This window comes from Equus asinus, chromosome 5 (assembly GCF_041296235.1).
Source record: "Equus asinus isolate D_3611 breed Donkey chromosome 5, EquAss-T2T_v2, whole genome shotgun sequence".
In the NCBI taxonomy this organism is placed as follows: Eukaryota; Metazoa; Chordata; class Mammalia; order Perissodactyla; family Equidae; genus Equus; species Equus asinus.
The window spans coordinates 78,795,067-78,819,174 of record NC_091794.1 but is presented as its reverse complement, the minus strand read 5'-3'; the positions used below and the strand labels follow the sequence as shown (position 1 = coordinate 78,819,174).

General features: G+C 44.0%; 1 protein-coding gene, 1 long non-coding RNA gene and 1 other non-coding gene across 7 annotated transcripts in view; 1 reads left to right on the top strand and 2 right to left on the bottom strand.

Moving 5' to 3' along the window:
• Positions 1-4,280: 4,280 nt before the first annotated feature.
• LOC123286166 (U5 spliceosomal RNA) lies at positions 4,281-4,397 on the bottom strand. Its single transcript, XR_006528438.1, has one exon. It is a non-coding gene; the product is annotated as a U5 spliceosomal RNA (small nuclear RNA).
• A 2,866-nt stretch (positions 4,398-7,263) lies between these two features.
• LOC106822744 (uncharacterized) lies at positions 7,264-19,711 on the bottom strand. Of its 5 annotated transcripts, none has more exons than XR_006527860.2 (7): positions 19,298-19,711; positions 12,563-12,927; positions 11,061-11,157; positions 10,882-10,976; positions 8,943-9,019; positions 8,026-8,174; positions 7,264-7,858 (listed from the first exon to the last, which is right to left on the bottom strand). It is a non-coding gene; the product is annotated as an uncharacterized lncRNA (long non-coding RNA). The 5 variants fall into 5 exon arrangements; XR_011503433.1 differs by having other exon boundaries at positions 7,276-7,858; positions 11,061-11,172; XR_011503432.1 differs by lacking the exon at positions 8,943-9,019 and having other exon boundaries at positions 7,276-7,858.
• The window catches only part of KIF2C (kinesin family member 2C), a 16,580-nt gene continuing 12,076 nt past the window's right edge, over positions 19,605-24,108 (top strand). The window contains exons 1-4 of the mRNA XM_014828057.3: positions 19,605-19,812; positions 20,610-20,704; positions 23,271-23,372; positions 23,548-23,596. Of these exons, the coding sequence (XP_014683543.1) occupies positions 19,749-19,812; positions 20,610-20,704; positions 23,271-23,372; positions 23,548-23,596 (310 nt within the window). The 5' untranslated portion in view covers positions 19,605-19,748. The remainder of the gene's footprint in view (positions 19,813-20,609; positions 20,705-23,270; positions 23,373-23,547; positions 23,597-24,108) is intronic.

Sequence of the window (24,108 nt, the reverse complement as noted above, 5' to 3'; positions counted from 1 at the left end):
CTCTGTTCTCTGTGTCGGGGGTGGGGAGGGAGATGGAATGAAAGCCGGGATGCTGGGTTGGGGTGCCTCTGCTCACCGAGGAAAAGGGCTGCTCCGGAGGGACCAACATCCAGAAGGTTCACAGGCACAGCCTGCTGGCCCCTCACTCTCTCCTTCAGGACACACACCCACCTGGTTTGTCTCCTCCCTCTCTGGTTGTTTCTCCTCATTCTCTTTTGCTGATTCCTCCTCTTCAACCCAGCTTCTTTCGAGTTGGAGTGAGGCAAGACTCTGACCTCGAGCCTCTATCTCCTTTTACACCCTGGTGATCTCATCCAGGCTCAAGCTTTAAATACTGCTTCTGTGCACTGACTCCCACACGTCTGTTTCCAGCTAAACACTTCCACCTCATTGTGCCCAAAACTGAACTTGCGATCCTGCGCCACCTTCCGCGACTTACTAACGGCAACTCATCCTTCCTGCCGCTCAGAACAAAGAGTGGAGTTCTTGTCTCTGTTTAACATCTGTATCCATCTGTCTGTTGACTCTACCTTCCAGATGTATCCAGAATCCAGCTCCAACTCACTCCCTCCATTGCTAAGGCCCTGGTCTTAGCCATCTAATGCTTCGCCACCCAGTACCATCATCTGTCCTCTAGATGACTCTGCTTTCTGCCCTATTCTCTTTTCAATACAGCAGCCAGAATGGTCTTTTTAAACTTTAGACTCTATTGCTCTGTTCAAAACCTTGTAGGGCTGTCCATTTCACTGAAAGTAAAGCTCACACCCTTGGCCATAGGGTCTCCCACCACCTCTGAACTCTCTCCTTTCTGCAGTCGCCCTGGCTGTGTGGGTGTTTCCTGAAACTGACAAACAAGCTCTTGCCTTAGGGCTTTTGTCCTGACTTTTCTGTTGAACAGTGAGAGGTTCTGTTCTTAGAACCTCTCTCCCCAGATAACTAGCTGCCTGGCTAATTCGCTCACCTCCCTTCAGATCTTTACGCAAAACTCAGGTTCTCAATGAGGGCTACTCGTTTTTAAGCTGCAACCCACATTACCACTCCTACATTCGGGCCCCCAATCACCCTTACGCTGCTATTTTTTCCATAGCACTTATTTAGTTATTGTTCCAGCTCCACCAGGGCAGGGATATCTGTTACTGATAATCGCAAACACTGAGCACAATGCCTGGCGTGCATGACTGACTGACTGAGGTGTGTGAGGGAGTTGTCCCTCCAAAGCAGAGGCAGTGAAGTCAGGTGGAAGTAACTCCCCAGGCTGCCACAAGAGGGCACCACAGGCCCTGATGTTGCTAGTCTAAGCTCCGCCCCCGCCCCCAGCCTTCCCCAAACTGATGTCGACCCTCAGCTTTCCTCTATTTGCGTCGAGGGAAGAGAGAGAAGTTAACAAAACATAGTCGTGTTTTCCATAAAGCTAAATGGATTTCCTGTTTCAAAGAAAAGTCCTGTCATTTGGGGTCAAGTCATTCTTACTGTTTTTAGTCTTGAAATGGCCTTTCTTTTGTAGAATGATGGTAAAAAGCAGTACACCAGAAATTTTTTGGAAATTTTAATAATTGGAAAATCAAAACATCTAGAAACCACTGGTCTAAGGCGATCATAGTTTAAGAAAAACAATGGGGCCAGCCCGGTGGCACAGCAGTCAAGTGCGCACGTTCCACTTGGGCGGCCTGGGGTTTGCCGGTTCAGATCCTGGGTGCAGACATGGCACCGCTTGGCAAAAGCCATGCTGGGGCAGGCGTCCCACGTATAAAGTAGAGGAAGATGGGCACGATTTTAGCTCAGGGCCAGGCTTCCTCAGCAAAAAAGAGGAGGACTGGCAGTAGTTAGCTCAGAGCTAATCTTCCTCAAAAAAAATAAAGGGAACTTTTTAAAATGAAATTTTCGGTATAATGCAAGTATCTAAAGCATATATTACATGGAATTTATCAATATATATTTCTTTTCCTCCAACTTTTTATTTTCAAAAGTTCAAAACTACAAAAAAGTTGAAAGAATAATAAAAGGAATAATTGTATACCTAGACTCTTTGACACACTTGCTTTCTCTCTGTGTGTTTACTGAACTGTTTGAAAGATTCAGATATCATGACATTTCACCACTAAATACTTCACATTATGTTTCTACTATGAATAAGAACATTCTCCTACATAATTACAATATCATTATTGTGGTGGTCAGAGTCATGGCCTCCAAATACGTCCCCACCCTACCCCTGGAGCCTGTGACTCTTCCCTCACCTGGTAAAAGTGATTTTGCAGGTGTGATGAAGTTAAGGGTCTTGAGACGGAGAGATTATCCTGGATTATGCAGAGGATTATTGAGGTAAATCACAAGGGTCCTTATTAGAGGGAGGCGGGGGACCCAGAGTTACCACTGGAAGATGGCATGACAGAAGCAAGAGGGTTGGAGTGACGCAAGGAAGAGCTCACCAGCCGAGGAATGCAGGCAGCTTCTCGAAGCCAAAAAAAGCAAGGAAACATTCTCTCCTGCAGCATCTAGAAAGAATGCAGCCCCACCAACACCTCGATTTTAGACTTCTGACCTCCAGAACTGTAAGAGAATCATTTGTTGTCATTAAATTTATGATTGTTACAGCAGCAAGAAAACTAATACGATTATGAAGTCAATAATACCATCTAAAATAGAGTACATGTTAAAATTTCCACAATTATCTGAAAAACTTACCTTCCGTTTTCTTCCTCCCCTTTTTTGTTTTTTGTTTAGGATCCAGTTAGAGTTTGTATATTGCATTTGATCGTCATGTAGTACAAGTTTATTTTTAAAGTTCAAATTTATAACAATTGCTGTCTTGAGCCACATAAAAATTTGAAATCACAAATAAACCTGAAAATTTTCTATTTTTAGCAAATGATTCAGTTCTAGTTTTAAGGCTAAATTACTTCATCGGGAAAAAATATATTTATAAATGTGTCATACTAAAAGCAACCAGGGGCCACCCCATGGCCGAGTGGTTAAGCTTGCCTGCTCCGCTTTGGGGTCTGGGGTTTCACCGGTTCAAATCCTGGGCGCGGACATGGCACCGCTCATCAAGCCATGCTGAGGCAGCATCTCACATGCCACAACTAGAAGGAGCCACAACAAAAAATACACAACAGTGTACCGAGGGGACTTTGGGGAGAAAAAGGAAAAATAAAATCTTAAAAAAAAAATTAATTTAAAAAAAAAGCAACCAATTATAGTTTAGTTTTTAAAAAGTTTTTGTAAAAATAGCAACTGACAGATGGGTGGTGTGGTTCTGTGACCAGAACCGAACCCCCAACCACGGAAGCGGTGAGCACAGAACTTTACCTACTAAGCCATCAGAGCTGGCTCCGCAGGTACTGCCTTGAAAAATGTTTGTGGACAGATAGGCGCAAGCTTGGACTTTTTAAAGTTAAAGAACTTTTTATTCAAGGCCTCGGCAAAAACAGGTAACCACATATTTCATAGATTGCAAACATCTCTTGGGCGACTGCTCTGTGCCAGGCCCGGTGCCAGGCACAGGAAGCAGCTCAGGTTAATGCTTGGTGGCCTCTAAGGTGTGAACGTAAGTAATCCGAAGCCCTAGGAATGAAGTGTATCCGCCATCTCTGTGAATGGACTTGCGCTTCTTATAACTGTGGTTGCTGGGAGAAGGGGGCGGTTGGCGCCTCGCCCGGAGCTGGCCCCTTCCCGCTGCTGCCCCTTTCTCCATCAGGAGGCCGCATCACCTCTCCCACCAGAACCTACCGTTCCGCGAGAACAAGCTGCAATCCAAAGGATGCTTGAGACATGAGTATTTTTCTAGACAACCTACTAGGTAGGGATGTAACGACCACCCTGAGCGACCTTCACACTAAGGGAACCGTTGGAGCGGTAGAGAGACCCATGCGCCCTTCGTCCGTTTACGCAGGCGACACATGGGCTTTGTTCCTGGCGCTGGGTCAGCTTCCGACGCCAGACGGGCGAACGGACAGTTACAGCCTTTTCTCTGAAGTGCACACGTGGGTCATGGTGGCCAGTGCTGCGGCAGAAATGAATGACGAAACCCGCAAAAACGAAAACGGGTCCCAGAGGAGCAAGACAACACAGGAAGAACACGGCAGCTGCACACAACACGGACGCACCAAGAAAAAAAACCAAAAACACTCCATGTGAAACCCGTCACCGCGTGAATTCTTTTGAAAACACTGTTAGTAACACGGAAAAAAAACGATTAAAGACACCACCAGCGACGGAAGTAAACACCGGTGAGAAAACTCACAAATACCACACAGTTCTATTTTTAGTACAGCTTTATAAGCCTTGCAAGTGCAAGGCCTCAAAAAAATTGGGTAAAAACTCAAAATTGTTTCTCTCCACGGAAATCTTTAGTAAAAGGCGAAAGATTTATACGATCTGAAGAGAAACTAGAGTATGCGTGACATCTGTCACGCTCAGTCCTCGGGTAACTGTAACTCCTAGAGCAGCAATGGTAATTATTTACCCAAAAGAGCCAGTGGTTTCAGCCTCTAAATCAGACAATTCTGTTGAAAGCAGAGTCTTTTTAGGGGGGAAAAAAGTCAAAAGGAAACGAAGAATCCAGCCTTTTTAAAGTAGGAAATAGCCTTGTGCAATGCATTGTGGGTATGTAAATAAGGCTGAGTCGCCAACCTCCGTTTCCGGAAATACCTTAAATTGTTCACCGGTTTTCCTGCTACCGCTAGGCCTGGGGCCACCACCAGGGGGCAGAGCAGAAATCAGATTGGCAGGAATATAGCTGCTTGGTCCAACCAGAAAGTCTGACTGTTTTATAATTGGCACTCCAAGTTTACAATTTCTCTAGAATTAAAAAAAAAATTAAATTTAAATTTAAATTCAAAAAGAGGCTTGAAAATAATTGTCTTCGTTCCTTCATTCAACAAAACTTATTGAATGCTGTGTCAATAAGTTCCAGAGAGGCACCATAACAATGTAAGCCAAGTGGTCAAAGGGCAAATGGCTGGGCGGCGGGGACCAGATTTTGACGGGCCTTCCATGCCAAGCTAAGAGCTTGACTTTGCCTTGAGGGCAATGGGCAGCCAGTGGAAAGCTTTAAAGGAGAATAATATGATCAGAATAGTGTTTTGAAGCAGCATCAGTGTTATGAGTTATGATCCATTCTGGTCAACGTATGGAGACTATATGGCCAGCAAGAAGTTTGGGAGACAATTTGGGACACTGAGCAGTAAAGCCAGAGAGAAATAAATGATGGCCTGGACAGAGAATGGCCTAGAATTACCCAAGGAAAGAGTGGAAAGTGAGGAGAGAAACCTGGCTAGGAGAGTTCCCTAGAGAACAGGGGCCTAACAGAGAGGTGCAGCAGAAGGAACACTGAAATTCGGAAGGTGGGAGGAAAACCAGGAGAGTGGATGGGACAGAAATCAAGGGCAGAAAAGAAGTTTCAAGAAGGGACTGGTCAGTTCCGTCGAAGGAGTGATCCAGTGAGATGGGGACTGCAAAGTCCATTGGATTCAACAAGAGGCAGTTGCTGGTGACCTTGGCCTGAGCCCTTTGCACCCCATCCATTCTGGTCAACGTATGGAGACTATATGGCCAGCAAGAAGTTTGGGAGACAATTTGGGACACTGAGCAGTAAAGCCAGAGAGAAATAAATGATGGCCTGGACAGAGAATGGCCTAGAATTACCCAAGGAAAGAGTGGAAAGTGATGGAAGCCTACTGCAGGGAGGTGGTGAGGGCGGGAGGGGGAGGCAGAGAATGCAGGCACCTCTTTTGAGAAGTTTGACCCTGAAAAATTAAAGAGAGGCCATAGCTGGAAGAGGGGAGGGATTAAAACAGCCGTTCCCGCTCTTTTCTTACTGTTAGGAGCGTTACACGTGTTTAAATGCTGATGGGAAGGATTAGCACAGATGGAAGAGTGAAGATCCAGGGCAGAGGAATTAAACAACAGACGGGGGTTGAGGAGGGGAGGGGGGGAAGGGAGGCTGATGGTGGTCCACTTTAGTTAAGAGGAAAGACCCAGACTCCAACTCTATGGTGCCCGATGGGCGGGGAAGGGAAACCAACTCAACACAACGTTGACATAAGGGAAGCCATATTGTAGAAAAGAGACCATGTTGTAATTTTGAATGACCTCTAAGTCAGCTGGATTTGCACCTTTCAGGAGATCCGCCTGTCCTGTAGATTTTATGACCCCTGGTTGTACATATACCTCCCAGCTGCGATAAGATGATTACTTCGTTCTTTTGAGTTCCTTAGGAATGTGGTGACTCCCCTCACCACCACCACCACCAAACAGAGAGTCTATGCTGATAGCCATCATCAATGACTACTGAAAGATCTGCTGTGGCAACTCCCAGTCTGTAACACCAGAGGGTCAACATTCCTAACCCCTCCCCTATGACCCACTGGCCTATATAACTGCTTCAAGATTCTGTGCCCCCCTGAAGATGGTTCTTTGGGCATTAGTCAGCCATTTTCCCTCTTGCTGGCAAGCTGTAATAAAATGCCCTTTCTCTGCCACCATCTTGCCTCTTGACGATTGGCTTTTGTCTCGCTGCGAGCAGATCGTGCCCTTTGTGCGGTAACAGAAGGGAGTGCAGGTGATAACTCCCCCACCCTGATGGTTTATGGAGCTGGTCCTCTTTCTGTCCCTCCCCAGCAGTTCTTCCCTCTCCCATCCCTCTTGCCTTCCATCTTCCTCTAGCTTTTCAGCATCTGGCAAAGCCTCAACTTTCTACCTTTTCAGCATCTGCCCTGTGGCAGGTGAACTGCTAGAAAAACCAGACAACCGAGCCCAACCTCTAGTGAAGGCCCCAATGTGACCTGACATGTCTCGTTGGCTCTGCTTCCCGCTCCCGAGGCACCCATTTTACACCTTCTTCTCTCACGGAAATCATCCCACACCTCCTCCCCTACTCTCACTCTCTGATCCCCTCACAAGATTTCGCTGAGAAAGCAGAAAGCATTTCCCTTATCTTCCCACCCCCAAGCCAACAGCCCCCAACATCTGCCCCTCCTCTGCTCTCCTCCCATCAAAGGCCCATCCCTCCTCTAGGGCTTGTGGCCCGCCCCCAACCCCACAGAGACTGCGCTGCTTCCATGGGGTCCCCCTCACGCGACCATCTGTCTCTCCTCTCCGGGTTCATCCCAGCCGACCAAGCAGGCCCATGATCTCCCAGCTGGAAGAGAAAGGGAGCAGGGAGGGGGGAGGGGAGGGAGTCGCTTCACCCACAGCGCCCGCCACCCGAGTTCTCCTTGTGGAATATAGCGACCAACCACAACAAAGAAAAGACTTCACTTTGGGTTTTTGTTTCAGAAAAAAATTCTGACAGAAGTCTTTTTATTAAAAACAAACTTTCTTGCAACCACAAGAGACAAATGGAACTTTTCATTCTAAACAATTAGTTTCCACTGAGCTTCACCTTAAGAAAGAAGCTTAGTAACCTTTACTGTCGATGCATTCACATCAACTGGTACAATTTTGAATTAACTTTCACACTAGACTTTTTTTAATGACTTATGTAACTATCTAAACAATGCTTCACAGACCTTGAAATTGACTCAAACATCAGAGACATCAATATGTATTTTTTTCCAGCATTATTGAGATGTAATTGACATACAGCATTGTGCAAGTTTAAAATACGTATTTTTTATTAGGTGAAATAACTTCTACAGTAAAACAGAGTTCTTCGTTTTCTCCTCTTTTTCGTCTCTTCTCATTTCACTTCTTCACTTCCCATTTTAAAAATTCATCATGAACTACTTCTAACTCCACAGAAAAGAATAAAGAACAAGAAGACGCCTGATTCTCTGATTTAATGGATATGAACATTTCTTCTAATGTGCTTTAGATCTGTTTTAATAGATATGAACATTTCTTCTAATGTGCTTATCTGTTTGAAAGTAAATAAAACCTTATAAATACAGTGGAAGGCTGAATTTGTACCCCTCAATCCCATTCGCGCACCTCCCCGTGATACCCACTATTCTGAAGTTGGTGATATGTCTTCCATCCACCAACGTTTGTCCTGTGTTTTTAAAATTCCCACAAATATCGTACCTTAGCTATCCTCCTGTAACTTGCTTTTTTTATCCTATATTGTTTCCAAGACAATTTGTGACGGTATCTGTAGATGAAGTTCCGATTCATCCATTTTATTTCCTGCATAGTATGGCATTCTTTGAGTCCACCTGGGATGTAAAAACCACCTGGGACATTAAATAAAGGGACGTATGGTGACATTACTATGAAAAACTCTCCAATTTCCATCTACTTATTTTAAGGTTTCTCAGATCTTCCATTTGTGAAAACAAAGATAGGAATAGAACTGGTGACAAACTCTGTCTCACTCTATGTGAGCTAATTGAAAAATAAAGTTTCTTCATCTCCTTAGGAGATGCATTTCCAATACATTTCTAATTTTTAGGTTCAAAACTCTTGTCTTATTTTGATCATTCATCTACTTAGAATAATGATAATGATAATTCAATCCAGAAGATGTGTTTTGACACACAGAGACTTAAGGTAACATGAAATCTTTTAAAACATATATAGGTACATGTGAGCATCTTTTCATGTTTATGGGCGACTCCAGCTTCCTATTCAGGCGACTTTCTGTTCTGGTCTTTTGTCCATATTTAAGTTGTTTTTGTCTTTTGCTCTTTGACTTGTAGGAGTTCTTATTTACATTCAGTAAACTAAACCTTTGACAGTTTATAGGTATTGCAAGTTATTTCCTATAGTCTGTCACTTGTTTTTTCATTTGTTTATCATATAGAAGTTTTAATATATTCATCAATTTTCACTTTATGGTTCTCTAGATTTTAAGAAATCTTTCCCTACCCTAATGTCATAAAAACATACTCTCATATTTTCCTTTAAAAGATCTAAAGTTTTTTACAATTGAATTCCTAATTATCTAGACTTTTCCTGTGTGATATGAAGTAAGGACCTAATTTTATTTTATGGAGCATTACCTGCAGCATCCTTGGTGATTGCAAGAAGCTGGAGACAACCTAATGTCCATCACTGGGACAGTGGCAGGTAAAAGGTACTATCATACAACAACAGGAAATAATGTATTAGATGTCACACTGCATCAAAACTATAATGTTTAGTGACAAAAATGAGATGTATGATACAGTATCATTAACATAACTTTTAAAATCCACCCACATACACAATACCTGCATACAACAATACCTGTTTTGCAAGAACAAAAAACAAGAAGATATATATTAAACACAGTGGAATGGTTGCTGGGGAGAAGGTGAATGGAAGAGGGATAGATGTAAGAATAAAAGAGTGAATGATAAATAGATAAATGGATAAATAAAGCAAGCCTGACACAGACCACTGATGATAATATGTCATGAACCCAGGAGCATGGTCATCACCTGAGAGCCAAAGATGATAGATAGATAGATAGATAGATAGATAGATAGATAGATAGATAACTGATAGATAGATAGATAGATGAGCAGAACTGCTACGAAAGGAGAGAGAGAGAAGGAACGCAAGAAGGAAGAATGAAAGGATGGAAGATAGAAGGAAGGATGGAAGGCAAAAAAGACTGAGTCGTCATCAGAGTATACAGCCTAGGGGAAACTATTCATGTGCCCAGAAGGACGTAAATAATCATGATTCAAGCAGAGGCAGAGAGCGTGAAAGAGGGGTCAGTGCTGAATGGGAGCTGAATTTCTTCTAAGGCGTCCTAAACAACACCTTGACTTGCCCTTTAATAGGCTCTATCAAGGTCTCCAGAAGCAGCAAGAACCTCCTCACCACAGGGCAGGATTCAGAGCAAAAGGCAGATAGCACTAAAAAGAATATTAAAAAAAACTATAACTTGGGGCTGGCCCCATGGCCGAGTGGTTAAGTTCACGTGCTCCACTGCAGGCGGCCCAGTGTTTCGTTGGTTCCAATCCTGGGCGCGGACATGGCACTGCTCATCAGACCACGCTGAGGCAGCGTCCCACATGCCACAACTAGAAGGACCCACAACTAAAAATACACAACTAAATAAAATCTTTAGGGAGAAAAAAAAAAAACCTATAACTTGCTTTCTTTCTACATCCCACCTCACACCCACTTCTGTCATCAGAAACAACCACTGGTCGACTCAGCTGTTTCTTCCACTGGGTATATGCTGAATGACAGACATACACTGCTGCCTCTTGAGTCACTAATTTTAGATATTACTTCTTGACTTATATTAAAAAATAAAATTCAGGGGCCGGCCCCATGGCTGGGTGGTTAAGTTTGCAGGCTCCGCTTCAGCGACCCAGGGTTTCGAGGGTTCAGATCCTGGGCACAGATACGGCACCACTCATCAAGCCACGCTGAGGCAGCATCCCACATGCCACAGCTGGAAGGACCCACAACTAAAAATACACAACTATGTACCGGGAGGCTTTGGGGAGAAAGAAAAAAAATTTTTTTTAAATCTTAAAAAAAATAAATAAGATAAAAAAATTAAAAAAAATAAAATTCAGGGGCCAGCCCAGTGGCACAGCAGTTAAGTTCACATGTTCCACTTCGGTGGATCCCAGGTGCATGCTGCTTGTCAAGCCATGCTGTGGCAGGCATCCCACATATAAAGCAGAGGAAGATGGGTACAGGTGTTAGCTCAGGACCAATCTTCCTCAGCAAAAAGAGGAGGATTGGTGGTGGATGTTAGCTCAGGGCTAATCTTCCTAAAATAGATAAATAAATAAATAAACAAATAAAATTCAACTGAGTACATTTTAAAGATCTTATTGGATTTATTCAACAATTCATGAATTGAGCAGCATCCCCTCTAGCAGATAGAAAGGAGCTCTGAGGAGCTGTACAAAATGAAAGGCTTTTATAGGCAGAAGGGAGCAGAACAAGGAATTCATATCAGCAAGAAGTGAACAGTCGTGGCAAGGTCACCTTCCTACAGGGGATGGCCGAGGTCCATCAGGCAGGTTTCCTCGCTAGTAGTGCTGATTGACTGGTCCAAGATTCCACTTCTGGGAGAGCTGAAACTATAATTAAGTCTCAGTTTGGTGTTGTGGGGCTTAGCATCAGTGACTCCATTTGGGGCCTGTTGTCTTTTTTTTAATACTCACCATCAAGGTCGATGAGGATGTTCTCTCCCTCACACCGCCTCTTCCCCGATGATGTGACTGTATTTCAATGTTGTTCCAAGCCAAGCCAAATAGAGTTCTACAATTACAATTCCTACCATGTAAAACTTTTTATTTTCCTGGAGTTAAAAAGTTCCCCATTTTAGAAATCTTTTATTTTTTCTGTTTTTAAATTTATGAAGTACTTGATACACAAAACAGTATATAGAATGTATGTTCTCGAAGAGTAATAAAAAAAACAAACAGTGGGGCTGGACAGTGGCTGAGTGGTTAAGTTTGGACGCTCCACTCTGGCAGCCCAGGGTTTCACCGGTTGGATCCTGGCGCAGACATGGCAGCGCCCATCAGGCCACGCTGAGGTGGCATCCCACATAGCACAACCAGGACCTACAACTAGAATACACAACTATGTACTGGTCAGCTTTGAAGAGAAGAAGAAGGAAAAAAAAGATTGGCAACAGATGTTAGCTCAGGTGCCAATCTTAAAGAAAAAAAAATAGCTATGTATCTTGACCCAGCTTAAGAAACAGGACTTGACCTGCTCTGTTCACTTTATTCCTCTCCAATCTGATCTCCTGCCTCCCTGACCCCAGAAATAACCACTATCCTGAAGTAGGATTTTCCTGTCTAATATCACCCTGTTTTAATTAATGTGACTTTCTTAACCTCATAAGAGATGTCCTCTCCAATTATTCTCTTTTCTCCAACTTTTCCAGATATTCATGGATCTTATTTCTCTATATAAATAGTAAAATAACTTTATGAAGTTCCTTAAAAGATCCTGCTGGAATTTTTATGGAAATTGTATTAAATTGTGGCATATATTTAGAGAGAAATAACATCTTTACCATTTTACTATCCATCAATGTGTATTTCAGGGCTGGCCCTGTGACCAAGTGGTTAAGTTTGGCACATTCTGCTTCAGCAGCCTGTATTCACAGGTTAAGATCCCGGGTACACCCGTGCAGTGGCCAAGACCCACATACAAAATAGAGGAAGATGGGCACAGACATTAGCACAGGGCCAGTCTTGCTCAGCAAAAAGAGGAGGATTGGCAGCAGATGTTAGCTCAGGGCTAATCTTCCTCAAAAAAAAAAAAAAAAAAATATATATATATATATATATTTCATTCCATTTACTCAATCTCTATAATTCCTTAAGAGACTTTAAATTTTTTCCTCTATAAAGGCCATTTTTTTAGGTGGGTTTCTACTCTATAGTTTTGATGCTATTGTGAACAGTATCTTACTTTTACAATTACATTAAGTAGCTGGTTATTGCTGGTGAAGAGGAATATTAGTTTGTAAGTTAATTTAGAGCAAGCTTGCAGAACTCTTTTTTAATTCTAATTATTTACATATTGGTGTTGATTCTCTTGGGTTTTTCTGTATCGGAAACCAAATCATCAGCAGATACTGTTTTGTCTCATCCCCTCTATGTTCATGTTCAATTTCTCAGTGAGTAACAGACTCCCAAAAGCATACCTTGAACAAGCAAGAAGTTTATTTTCCCCTTAAATGAAGAAAGCCAGGAGGGAGGAAATTCAGAGTTACTATGGAGGCTCCACGGTGTCAAAGACCCAGGCTGCTATTGTGGTTGCACACGGCCACCAGTGCACAGCTGGAGCCAGCTACTTCATGTGTGCATCTCTTCCCAACGCCATCTTCAGTGACTTCCAGTTGGCAGCTTGATATCAGCCACGGTGAGCATATTTACACCACGGAAATGGGCAAATGCTTCAAATCAGGGTCCCTCCCGCCGGAGAACTTGTTAAAACACTAGCAGCACAGCGCTGCTTCCTTTCGCACACAAGGACGGTTGCTGGAGCTACAGCCATGGTCTCCACACTCTGGTAGCGGGAAAAAGAAAAGGGAATGGAGAAAGTTCCTCCTCCTTGTTAAAGAGAAGTCTCATAAGTACTTTACACAGGCTTGGAATAATTTCATTTACATATACTTATAATAATTCTACTTCTATTTCAAGTTGAACTTAGCCACATGGCCTTACTGAGCAACGAGGGAGGCTGGGAAATGTATGCTGCCATACACTCAGGTGAAAAATGGGGGAAATGCTATAGGTAGGCAATGAGCAGTCTCTATCACACGTTCCAGTCCTTAAACACTGATTTCATTTCCAGGCTGCGCAGTCGTGGGGGCAACTGTAATCCTCTTCTCCGACCTTAAAGAGTATTTGTCTTTAAGTACGATGCTTACTATGAGTTTTTGGCATGTAGCCTGTATTATTTTAAGGAAGTTCTTTTCTATCACCAGTTTTCTCTGAGTTTTCATCAAAATTAGGTGCTGAATTTTCTATTAAACACTTTTCTGATTCTATTGCAATAATCACATTTTTCTCCTTTAGTCTATCAAGGTGGTGAATTACAATTGCTGGATTTTGCATGTTAATCATCTTTGCATTCCTGAGATAAACATTATTTTAACCATGATACATTTTTATTTGATTTTACCTTTTGAACATGTAAACAATTTGTAGGATTCAAAAGTCAAAACTATGAAAATATATAAACTCAGGGGCCAGCCCTGTGGCCAAGTGGTTAAGTTTGCCCACTCTGCTTCGGCAGCCCCGGGTTTTGCTGGTTCGGATCGTGGGCACGGACTTGGCACCACACATCAGGCCATGCTGAGGCAGCATCCCACATGCCACAACTAGAATGACCCACACCTAAAAATACACAACTTTGTACCAGGGGGCTTTGGGAGAAAAAGGAAAAATAAAATCTTTAAAAAAACAAATACATAAACTCAGAGAAGTCTCCCTCTTGTCCTTATCCTTTCCACCCCATTCCCCTCCAACCCATGTTTATTAGTTTCTGGTTTCATCTTTCTGTGGTTCTTTTTGCAAAATAATAATAATCAGACATATTTTATTTCCCTTAACAAAAGATAATAGACACCTTATTTCAATTAATAATATATCCTGGAATTCACACCATATCAGTTTATAGAGACCTTCTTCATTCTTTTTTTGGCTGCATAGTACTCCATTGTGTGGATATACTGTACTTTATTCAGCCTGTACCTATAGGTGGGAATTTAAATTGTTTACAGAATTTTGCTATTACAGATAATACTGCAATTAATAGCTTTGTGCATATGTTTTTTCATATTTATAGGTGTGTATCTTTGGGGTAAATTCCCAGAAGTAAATTGTTGTATCAAGAGTAAATTCAGGGGCCGGCCCAGTGGTGCAGCTGTTAAGAGTGCACGTTCCACTTCGGGGGCCCGGGTTCACCGGTTTGGACCCGGGTGTGGACATGGTGCAGCTTGTCAAGCCATGCTGTGGCAGGTGTCCCACATATAAAGTAGAGGAAGATGAGCACAGATGTGAGCTCAGGGCCAGTCTTCCTCAGCAAAAAGAAGAGGTTTGGTTGCAGATGTTAGCTCAGGGCTAATCTTCCTCAAAAAAAAAAGATTGATGTAAAGTTGTTCATTCATTTTTTTATAAATATTTTTAATCTATGTTGTGTCTGTACTTATTTCTCTTTTTTCGTTCTGTATTTTGCATATATATATATTTTTTTATCTCTCCTCCCAGGTTCACCTAGCTTATTAAGACTTTCAAACAACTGGCTTTTGTGTGTGTGTGAGGAAGACTGGCCCTGTGCTAACGTCTGTTGCCAATCTTCCTCTACTTTATGTGGGATGCGGCCCGGGCCATGGAAGTAGAGAGTGAGAACTTCACCTTCACGGCACCAGGCCCGCCCCTAAACAACTAGCTTTTTAAAATTCTTTTTAAAATCTCTTTTTCACTGATTTCTGCCTTCCCCCACCCCCTTATTTCTTTGAATCTCAACTCTGTAACTCTTTCCCAAATTGTTGAACAACGTATCAGTAAGGAATATTTTCAGTTAGGAACATTTTCAGCTGCAGGTTACAGAAAGCTTGAATACAGTTTGCTTAAACAAACAGGTGGGGTTTTGTTTGGCTTTGTTTTGTTTTATGTTTACACAACAAGGAGTCGGGATGTAGGTGGCTGCTGGTGTTGGTTCAACTGCTCGGCCACTGAGAACCTTCCTGGGCCCTTCCTGCCTGCCTGCTTGTCTGTCCTGAGTGTGCTGGATTTTTGATCTGATGACTATCAACTTACTTCATGATCACAAGGCAGCTGTCACAACTCTGGACAGAAGGTCCATGTCCCAGGCAAGAAAAAAGGGAATGAGATGTTACAAGCAGAGCATACTTATGTCACTCCCTTCTATTAGAAAACAACACATCCTGCCCAGAAGCCCCCCCAAAACCGTCCTGCTTATATCTCATCGGCCAGAACTGCATCACACGGCCAGCTCTAATTGCATGGGAATCTGGGAAAGCAAGTATTTCACTTTTTTGGTTTCCAATCTGGAGATGAGTAAGGAAGAAGGGGCTGGGAGTGGCCGTCGGATTAGCCACCCACAGTGTGTGTCACAAACAACTGGCTCATCTAAATGTCTTCAGTCTTCCTTGTTTTCTGTATCCCTTCCTGACGCCTTTGTGATGAATCCCCACCCTGACCTTATTGCTCATGGTTTCATTTTGGCTGCAACCATTCTGCTATTCAATCCATGTAGGAATTTCAACTATTAAATTTTTCATACCCAGTATTTCCAACTGATTCTTCTTGTTTGTTCCTGCCTTATGGTAACAATATCCTCCCTTATCTTTTGAGGATATTTATCACACGTTTTAAACTGGATCAACAGCCAGTCTGTTTCACCTAATATTAGTTGCTCAGCTTGTGGTTTTCCTTTTATTACGAATGTGTCCCCCTTTGAGTCCCTATTGCTTTGTGGGTGTCAGTGAACTTAGCAGGGGCCGGCCCCTATTTGCTGCTGCTTCTTTGCCTTCAACTCAAAATAATTCTTTTGTAAAGAGGCATATTTTGGGGTGACATTCTGGTTTCCTTCATTATTTTTTTTCTGAACTACTTGAAAGTCGTGAACATCATGACTCTTTCGTTCTAAGTATTTCAGCATGCATCTCCCAAGAATAAGCACATTCTCCCACATAATCACGGTGTCATTATGACCGTTAAGTAAATCAGAAATAATTCCCTAAAGTGTCTCATAGCTAGTCCATATTCAGATTTCCCCAATTACTCCTAATTTTTTTAAACCATGACCCAATCAAGATTCATGCTTTGCATTTGGTTGTTGTTTGTATTCTCTTAAAATCTAGAACAGTCTTTGTATTTCTCTTTTTTCTTAACAGAGACTTTGTAAAGAGATCAGGCCAGACGTCTTGTAAAGTGTCCTGCATTCTGTATTTGCCTCATTATTCCTCATGGTGTCATGCAATTTGTTCCTCCATCGGCTGTATTTCCCAGAAACAGGAAGTTAAGTCTAGAGGCTGGACTGGACTTAGGCTACACAGTTTTGGCATTCTTATCTCCTGGATGATGCTGTGTATTTCCTATCGTAACCTATCAGGAGATACATAATGTCAGGCTGCCCCACTGCTGGTGATGCTAAGTTTGATCACTTGGTTACACTGGTGACTGGCACATATTTCCGCATAAAGGTATGCTTTCCCTTTGCAAGTTGTTCACATAAACAATCTGTGACACGATACTCTGGCACCATGCACACATCCTCTACTCTGTCACCTTTCACCTAGCATCCCTGACTCATTGATTTCATTGGGAACTGCAGTATAGTTCCAGAGTCTTTACTTAGAAAAGTGACTGTTTGAAAGTTTTTCTAGTTTTTTTTCCAAATATGCCTCTTCTTTCTTACACATTGTTCTTTCACAATGATTTTTTTAAAACTTACTATCTTTTTGATGTTAAGCATACCAATTTTATAGGCTCCAATGGTTCTATTACCAGTTTGAGGAGGGGAGGGCTTTTTTTTTCTTTCTATCATGGTGATGTATCGACGGTAATATGCTGGAGTCCCTGGCATACATATGTAAGTGTCCCTAATCTAATGACTTTATGTTTCCTGAAGTCACGGAAGTTTCATTATTCACAGACCATGGGCCTCTCTTCATTTATGGCACAAAAGGAATTCTCGACTTTGGGACTTTGTGTTTCCTGTGGGTTTCACTGTTTTTGGACCAGTCAATGTTAATTTCTTGACTTTGGCTTCCTGTAACAGGAGGGTACTGGCATCAGAAACAAGTTATGAGGGCAGGAGTTTTATCACCCATGCCTGGCCAGGAGAAATTCACTGGATCTGTCCCAGGTCAAGGAACTGGAAATAGGCCCCCTGCAAAAGCCCATGTGCCCCAAGGGTTCCACATCGGCCTTGGGGAGCAGAAAGGAAGTTTGCGTTTTTTTTTTGTTTTTTTGAGGAAGATTAGCCCTGAGCTAACTGCTGCCGCCAATCCTCCCTTTTGCTGAGGAAGACTGGCCCTGAGCTCACATCTGGGCCCATCTTCCTCTACTTTATACGTGGGACGCCTGCCACAGCATGGCTGGACAAGCGGTGCCATGTCCGTACCCGGTATCCGAACCAGCGAACCCCAGGCCACCAAAGTGGAACGTGCGCACTTAACCACTGCGCCACCTGGCCGGCCCTAAAGGATAATTCTATTTTACCTGCCCTCTCTGCAGCTCTCCAAAGTGACTTCCTCTTTCACTCCTTCTAGGCTTCCACTCCCTGGTTTTGCTCATCTCTTCAAACCACCCTAATCTCATCTTCTTTGCTTCTCCTCCTCTGCCCTACCTCAAAATGGTGGCATGCCCCATGGCTCAATTATGGTTCTTCTCATCTCCATCTACACTCTCCCTACGTCTCATTCAGTTCCATGACTCTAAATACATCTACATAAAATAACTGCCAAATCCCTATCTCTGCCCTTGATCTCTCCCTGAGCTCCTAGCTTGTATATCCAAGTCCTCACCTGACACCTCCAATGGGAAGTCTTGTAGACATCTCAGACTCGACCTGACCAAAACGAAACCCTTGACCTATCCATCCTGACCTGTCTCCTTCACACCTCCACTCCCCTATTTCAAGAAATGGTCCATCATCCGCCCAGTTGCTCTAGCCAGAAACCAGAAACCATCCATGTTATCCCTTCTCCTTCACTCCTACATGCAACCTGTCAACCTAAACAAGAGAGATAAACTGAGGCAAGCTCAAATTATCAGAAATTGAGCTTATTCTGGAGTAGCAGAGGAATTACAATGTGGTAAATGCATCCTCTAGCAAGCTACAGGCAGGCCATTGAGGGTTTGGGGAGGGCTATATTCATGGGCAAGGAGCCACAAAGAGGGGGTCATTGAGCCAGAGTTCAAACACTCCGTTCATCGGCTTGAGGGCGGGGAGAGATTCTCTCAGTTCTTAAGTTCCATTTTTCTGAGGGAGCATGTGAGATTCTCCATTGCATATCCTCCAGTTTCATTTTAGATCGAAACCCTCTCACAAACTCATCAGCAAGTGGTGCTTACTCCACCTCCCAAACAAGGTACACCTTTAATCCATTCTCTTAGCTACATTTCCTTTGTCACTACCCCATGCCAGGCCAGCATAATCCCTTGCCTTCTAAATGATCTCCTCAACTCCAGTCTTGCCCTCTTCAAATCGGTTCTCTACACAGCAGCAAGCCTGAGACATGAAATCAAATATGACTCAGATCTTGTCAGTCTTCTGCTGAAAATCTTCAATGACTTCTGATTAGAATAAAAGCCAAAATTATTACTATGGGCTACATGATGCTAAATGATCTCACTCCTCTGCCGCTTACCTATTGCCTTCCAGCCACACTGGCTTCTTTCACTTCTTCAAGACCAAGTTCTTTCCTGCCTCAGGGCCTTTGCACATACCGTTTTCAGATCCGAATCTCAAAGGTTCTCCACCTCTCTGTCCTCCATTTTCACATGGCTAGTTCCTCCTTGTTCTCTAGACTCAGGTCAAATATCACTTCAAAGATTTCTTCCCCGGCTACTTTATCTAAAGTAGCTTCCTCCATTATTCTCTATCCTAGCTCTGTTTCCCTCAGAACACTCAGGACAATTTATAATTTATTTATTTATTTTTTTTGTCTCCTTGGAAATGTCAGGTCAAGGAGACAAGTACTACATGTCTTGCTCACTTCTACTATCTCCAGTACCTAGCACAACGCCTAGCACGTGGCGGACACTCAATAAACCTAGTGCGTCTGTGACTCTCAGGCACTTTAAACAGAGCCCCTCATGTCAACTTCGCAATAACCCCGCCACGGAGGAAACATGCTCCCCATTGTGCAAAGAAGGAAACCGAGAGTCAAGTGTCTAACCTGTCCGAGGTCCCGGAGCTAGCAGCTGAAGAAATCGGGATTCGAATCCATGCCTGTAGGACCCCAGAGCCCTCACTCTCAAACCGCGGACTGGTTTCTCAGTTTGGGGTAAGCCAGCAGTACAACACCGTCCTCACGTATAACGTCAGGAACAAAAGCACGCGAGGCTCGCGAAGTTCCCAGCAGGCCCTGCGCTCGGGGGTGTGGCCAGACGAGAGGGCGGCCCCAGGCGCCTGCAGCCCCAGCCAAGACTACGTCTCCCAAAAACCTCCGCGGGGCGCCGCTGACTGGCGGAAGCGAGGCGAACGACGGCGTGGTGACGTCTCAGGGACGCTGGCGCGCGGGATTTAAACTGCGGCGGTTTACGCGGCGTTAAGATTTCGAAGGGTTAGCAGAGTGCCGGCTTCCTGGTATTTCGCGTTTCTCTTCCCGGTGCGCCTGCCGACTGCCCATGGACTCGTCGCTTCAGGCCCGCCTGTTTCCCGGTCTCGCCATCAAGATCCAACGCAGTAACGGTGAGAGCGGGGTCGCGAGGCCCAAGGGACCCGTGGGCCGCGAGACGGCTGAAATTACTGCCCTTCCCTAAACGGCAGGACCCTGAGACAGTGTTGCGGATTCCCCTCGCCCAGGTCCGGGTCTCTGCACTGGCAGTCGGTCTTCCCTACCCAGGGCCAGGGGCCTCTGCCCTGGCAGTGGGTCCCCTCCGCGTCCTCCGGGAGTGGGCGGGGCTCCTCCATGGCAATGGACCTCCCAGAGAAGTTAGGGTTGCTCGAGTCACTTCCCCTCCAGAGTCCTCCCCTGAAACTGCCCTGGTCTTGTAGGGACCTCAGCTTCCTGGCCCCTCTACTCTCCTATAAATATCGCACATTTGCAGTGGGACTCGGAGTAACGAGACAAACAAAATCCCTGCTCTGCAGGAGCTTGCAATTCTGTCCTCTCTTTTTTGGTTAAGCGGCTACCGCAGTTCTGGCAAGTCTGATACCCGTGCCATCAGGAGACTGGTCGGACATAAGTGTCAGGCGTGAGATAGAGAAACCCGAGGGCGCTAGAGACTCGGTGCTGTGTTGAGGAACAGTTCACCCCGCTGTAGGCTCTCTTTTGAGAGAAGATGAATCCTTATCCCCTGCAGCTCGGTTTTAAGACCTGTTCCCTGCCTGCTTCACTATGGGATGTTCTAAGGGTGAAAGGCCAGGAGGCTTGTCTTCTCATGTTAAAAAGGAAAGGTCCCTTCCTTCAGGTCAACTCCACACTGAGTCTCTGTGGGACTCTAAAAGTGAAAAAGATGGGTGACTCTGGCCTTTTCATACTCTAGGCTTAATTCACAGTGCCAATGTAAGGACTGTGAACTTGGAGAAATCCTGCGTTTCAGTGGAATGGACAGAAGGAGGTGCCACAAAGGGCAAAGAGGTAGGTTCTATGACTTATGCCTCTACCACATTTAACACTTTCCTACCTAAAAGATCTATGTGGAAGTGGAACTTGGGAGAGCCTTGTTTCTGATGCTGTCTTGTCCTCCCTACTCTTAAACATGGTCTTTGGATTCAGTGGGATTTTATTTAGTGAGGCCTGTTCTAAATTGAAGCAATCAACAGTTTCTGGTGTGTTTGTAGAGAGCAAAGTGCACAGAATCCTAAAACCTTGCTCACCCAAGCTAGCTTCTGAGTGTCCACTGCCTATGATATTGGTTTGGGGAGCCAAATTGATACGCTAGCTGAGGGGAGAAAAGTCTGTTTCTGAAACACTAGATAACAGAAGGCAACTTGTGATGAATGGCACAGATGACTGGTGCTGGAGCAGCTCAGAGGTGGAAACTCATTGAGGATGAGCTGGGCTTGTGGGGGTAGGGTGGGAAGGCCTAGCAGAAACAGTGAGAGGGCCTTTACAGGGACTAGAGAAGGAACTGGCTCCAGGCAATGGAAGGCTCAGGATGCTTGGCAGCTGCAAAAACGCTAAAAAGCTCCAAACTTCTTAGTGAGGCATTCAAAGACTTTTCAAAATCTGATCCCAATCAACTTTTTTCTTTTTGCCAGAGACTCTTCATCTCTGGCACTAAGATGCTTAGGATTTTATTCTGTAGACAGTGGGGAGTCTTGAAAGGATTTTGTGAAGAGGAGAGAAGTGACTAAGACATTTGTTTTAGAAGCATTGCAGTGTGGTGAACAGGTCACCGGGCTAGGTGCATGAAAACCTGGATTCTAGTCTGGCTCTGCCACTACTTTATGTATTCGCAGGCATGTTTCCATCCCTCTTAGAAATTATTTCCTCAGCTATAAAATGAGAAAGAATAATATCTACCTCATATGGTCGTTGTGAAGATTTACTCAACAAATCCTTTTGTACTGATTCCAAAAAACCAGACGGTGTGTTTGGTGCTGGGAATACAGAGGTGAATAAGGCACACTTGGACCCGCTTTCATGGCGCTGAATGATACAACACATGTAAAGGGCTTGCTTAGCATAATGCCTTATGGTAGATATGCAGATGTTTAAGTGGTATATTTGAGAAATTAAAGGGTTGAATACTTTACATGGTCTGCCCTTGAATCAAGAGGTTCCTAAAATTCCTTTGAACAAGCAATTAGCAGTTCCTTGTGATTTGTTTTTTTGTTTTTGTTGATTGTTTAAAAATACAGTTCTCATTGGGTCTGACTCCAGCTCAAATATTGCCTTTGGAATAAGGTCCAAACTTCTTAGTGAGGCATTCAAAGACCTTTCAAGGTCTGATCCCAATGAACTTTCTTCTTTTTACTACATACTCTTCTTCCAAAGTGTCCTGTGCGAGGCCAGTGGGGCAGCTGCCCGCGCTGTGGCCAGACCTAGTGCCTAGCTGCCTTCACACTCTCACTCTTATTCCTTCCTCCCCGGGTGTTCACCCTGAATCATTAATGTGAGAATTAGTTAATGTCAGAACTTGGGTTACAACTCTGGTCTCCTGTGTTGTTTATGCTCTCTGTAGTGTAGGGGTTGGGAATGGGGTGTGTGTGTATAGTAAGGGTCTGTTGCTGTCCAAGAGAAGTGGATAGAAGTGTGGTTACTCGAGTACTTGCCAGCTTTTGCATCCAGTGATTCTGTGCTCCTTGTCTATCCCATGCTACTTTGGTGTCTAGCCCTGTGTATGTATGACTTCTCTCCCTCATTTGAATGTGAGCTCACTGAAGGCAAGGATGATATATATGTCTTAATTCTTCTTTGAATCCCTTCCCCCTACGGCCTTATTCATGCCTAATAAGTGTTGGAATAAGCCAGTTCATAAAGATAGGCTGCATATGTAGAGGTAAAGCTCTCATCCTGGAGTACATGCTTCAGCTCTGTCACATTTCAAGATACAAATAACCAAGTAGGTACCATTTTGGTGGGTTTGAACCTTCTGTGAAGTATGCTGATGAAGTTTGAATTGCTCCTAGAGGGTTTCAGGACTGTGGTGATGTAAACCTAGAATTGTGACCTCACTGCACGCATGAGCAGGACACTGGGACTGGGGAAGAAGTTTCTGGGCCCAGTGGAAAATGTAGGTAGAATTAGGGTTAGGTAGCAGCTCTCGGGAACTTGTCCCTGCCCATAAGATCCTGGAGGGCCCTCCATTTTGACTATCACTGGGACGGTTAGAACCTGTTTCCTCCTCTGTATCAGCCAGCAAGAGGTGCTCTGGGGGCTGTGCCTGGCAGGACCCCACTGCCCAGCAGAACAGTAGGGGAGCCAGGTGGCCTAGAGCTACTGCGAACTTCCTGTTTGCATGCCTGTCTGCCTTCCTCTTCACCTTGTTCTCATCACTGACATCTACCATTGGCTTGGAATCAGAAACCAATATCCATCTAGATGGTAAACCATGACTAAGGAATAAATACTTGTTTATTATTAGTACTTGGAACCTAAAGTTGGTAAAAATCTGAATCTAGGGGTAGCCTTGATGGTGAGATGCAATTGGATTGAACAAGCTGTGTCGTTCCACTGAAACTTTACTTGCTCTGTGCAGATTGATTTTGATGATGTGGCCGCAATAAACCCAGAACTCCTACAGCTTCTTCCCTTACACCCGAAGGACAATCTGCCCCTGCAGGAGAATGTAACGGTCCAGGTAGGTGCCTGTCGTCTGGCTGAGCCAGCGCCCCAGAGGATTCTCTTGGCCTGTTGGCTTTTTGCTGGTTTGTTTTCTGGGACTGCCTGGGACTTGAGCACAGTACATGGGCCCCGGATAGGCCCTTGAAAATTGATAAGAGCCATATATTGTGGTGGTTTGTTTTGTTTTTCAGAAACAAAAACGCAGATCAGTCAACTCCAAAATTCCCGCTCCCAGGGAAGGTAAATGGATTTCTGCTGGCTTATTATGATGGGTTTTGTGTCAGGAATAATGTTTCTAGGACTCAGGAAGCTGTGAAGTAGAGTCATTGCTCTAGTTTAGCAGGTGGCTTCTATGTGGGCTGAGTCCTGCCCTGTCTTCCAAGCATCTATCTCAGTGAGGAAGAATCCAACCTACATGGAGGGGGAAACGGGACGTTGGTCAAAGGGTACAAACTTTCAGTTACGCAAGATAAATAAGTTCTGGAGATCTCATGTACAACATAGGGCCTATGATTAACGATACTGTATTGTATACTTAAAAATTTACTGTGAGGGTAGATCTTATGTTAAGTGGTCTTACCACAAAAGGAAAAAAAAAACAAAGGGAGTGGAAGGAAACTTTTGGAGGTGATGGGTAAGTGTATGGCATTGATTGCGATGATGGTTTCATGGAGATATACTTATCTCCAAACCCATCAAGTTGTACACATTGCTCTCTACAGCTTTTTGGATGTCAATCATACCTCAATAAA